Source organism: Arachis duranensis, chromosome 2 (assembly GCF_000817695.3).
Source record: "Arachis duranensis cultivar V14167 chromosome 2, aradu.V14167.gnm2.J7QH, whole genome shotgun sequence".
Lineage (NCBI taxonomy): Eukaryota > Viridiplantae > Streptophyta > Magnoliopsida > Fabales > Fabaceae > Arachis > Arachis duranensis.
In genome coordinates, this window is record NC_029773.3 from 37,427,775 (window position 1) to 37,430,057 (window position 2,283).

A 2,283-nucleotide genomic window follows, 5' to 3' on the forward strand; every position below is an offset into this window, starting at 1 on the left:
TATCCCAAATCGGAGGAAGGTTTCGCCGTCACCACTCACCATGCACTACTCGCCACTCCACCAGAACTGTAGCTCCCTCTTCGCTGTGTGCTCACCGTTCTTCTTCCTCGCTAAACACTCACCACTCACCACTCACCACTCGAGAACCATTGCTCCTCTTCGGTGCGTGCTTACATCGGGAAGACTCTGTGGTCAGCATCGTCGTCCCTTCGCTCACCATTGTCGAGAAGGTATGTATTTACCTTCATTTGGTTCTAAAATTTGAGAGGGTTCCGATTTTAGGGTTTTCATTTTGGGGGTTTGGCTATTGTTGCGGCGCAGGTGAAATCGTACCCAACACTCCGTTCAAACAGGTGAGCTTGGCCACCACCAACCTTGCCCCAGGTTTCAGGAAGTTCTTAACTGGTACGTTGGCTATTATGTTTGCAGAGCACTCTGTTTAGACAGAATATGCATGTTGCCTTCTCTATTGTATGATATATGATATGATATTATTTGAATATTCTGCTTTACACCATTTGGTTAATCTATATGCATGCCCCCATGAATTGAGGAAAGCCAGTTAGCGCAGATGTACATACAAGAACTGAAGTTAAAGAAAAACGAAAATTAATGTTGCTTTTTGTTTCACATTGGATGGGAAATTTCATGTTAGTTTTGATTAGATCATTATAATCCTTCGAAAATGGATTATTTGAGTATTTCAGGTTTGACAGCAGAAGGGATTATAAGACTAGCTAACAAGGAGTGTCTCTAATATGTCAATTTGCTTTCATTTCTTAACGGGGTTTCAATCTCGTGTGTATAGATATAATTTTTGAATACTGAATAAATAATTGTAAATAACTACCATAGTAGACACCAAAGAAAAAAAACTACAATAGTATTCTTTTCGGGTATAAATAGATTCAGATGATTTTTTTCCAGCAATTAATTCCAATCCTGTTTGTTTGTTTATTTGTTTCCTTTCTAATTTTTCATTTTCTTGATCAGGTGTCTGTTGCCACAACAAACAATACATCTGTCTTGTCCCTCACATTTTATTCATCATGAATGAGGGGATGCGTTACTAAGATTTTTACCAAAACTTAGTTACCAGTTGAAGCCTTTCAGAGCCATATTCCAGTGTGCATTTTCATCATTGTTTCACACTGCTATCGCTGATCATTATAGTGTGCATTTTCATCATTGTTTCATTGCTTTCACACTGCTATCTATATGGAATTAAAGCAGTATATAATGGCCCAAACAAGAAAGAAGTAATATAAAATACTTACTGAGGACCAAAGAATTATGTATAGTCTCACCCAAATTAAAGCCTAAAGATTTGACTTTGTTAATTATTAGTTGCTTTGAATTATATTATTAGTTGCTTTGAATTATAAAGGATTCTTTTCACAATTGCTTCAGTGCCATATGTTCCTAATTTGCAATAAACAAGCTTTCCCTTCACCTTATTTGGATCTAAGGAACCTCAAAAGCAGTATCTATATCTATGCATTAATTAAATTCTTCTTTGTCTATATGTTGACTTATTTTGTTTATGTATTCCAATTACAGTAAAATAGGATTTTTTTCTTCTCCTTGGCTTCCGCAACATTCCTAAAAGACTAAAGCCTCTTCTTCACAGCACAGGTTAGCTTAACTTATCTGCTTCCTTTTGATTTTCCTTTTTATTTTTATGTTGTCATGAAACTAAGGTTGGGTTTGGTCTAATGTAAGGGTTTGGTCTAATGAAGAAAAATAAATGTAAGTGTTTATGTCTAATGTGACTTTGCTTTGCATGTTAATGAAGCAGGTGTTGAGCTTTCATATGATAAAGTGGTTGAAACAAAAGTTTCTGAGCGTTGAGAAGGAAGAATAGCAATAGCAGAAACAATCTATTCTGGCAGAGTCTGAATTGTATTGCTGTCACACCTCGGGAACAATTTTGTTAATAATTTCTACTTAGTGTTAGTGTGTATATCACTGTATAAAACTGAGATTGAGACAAGTGTATTCACTTAACTATATTGATATATTAGTTGGTTACTTTAATCACAACTTATCTTAATTGTTGATTATCATTTTTTATTTTTAGATTTATTTTGTAATTATCATTATTTTTTATGTGATTAAGCTTTAAAAAAAAATTAAATCTCATAAAACAAAATTGGCTATGGTCACGGTGAAAATCGTGATTATAGATAAAGTTATGGTCACGGTTTTAAGGTGGGATGACAATAGAGCTATGGTCACGGTTTTTTACCGTGACTATAGATAAGGCTATGGTCACGGTTTTAA

The 2,283-nt window shown here is 34.9% G+C and overlaps 1 protein-coding gene across 1 annotated transcript; it reads left to right on the forward strand.

The window, feature by feature from the left end:
• The first annotated feature begins 1 nt into the window (after position 1).
• Positions 2 to 1,545, forward strand: LOC107474369 (uncharacterized). The gene is made up of 3 exons (XM_052257473.1): positions 2 to 230; positions 322 to 405; positions 994 to 1,545. The coding sequence occupies exons 1-3, from the start codon at positions 41 to 43 to the stop codon at positions 1,071 to 1,073; spliced, it is 354 nt and encodes a 117-aa protein (XP_052113433.1). The 5' UTR covers positions 2 to 40; the 3' UTR covers positions 1,074 to 1,545.
• Positions 1,546 to 2,283: the final 738 nt, after the last annotated feature.

What these genes read in the sequence shown, in the direction of transcription:
- LOC107474369 (XM_052257473.1), top strand. Translation starts at nt 41, where the DNA reads ATGCACTACTCGCCACTCCACCAGAACTGTAGCTCCCTCTTCGCTGTG. An exon ending in CGCTCACCATTGTCGAGAAG is followed by an intron (nt 231 to 321) that starts GTATGTATTTAC and finishes GTTGCGGCGCAG; the next exon opens with GTGAAATCGTACCCAACACT. An exon ending in TTTCAGGAAGTTCTTAACTG is followed by an intron (nt 406 to 993) that starts GTACGTTGGCTA and finishes TTTCTTGATCAG; the next exon opens with GTGTCTGTTGCCACAACAAA.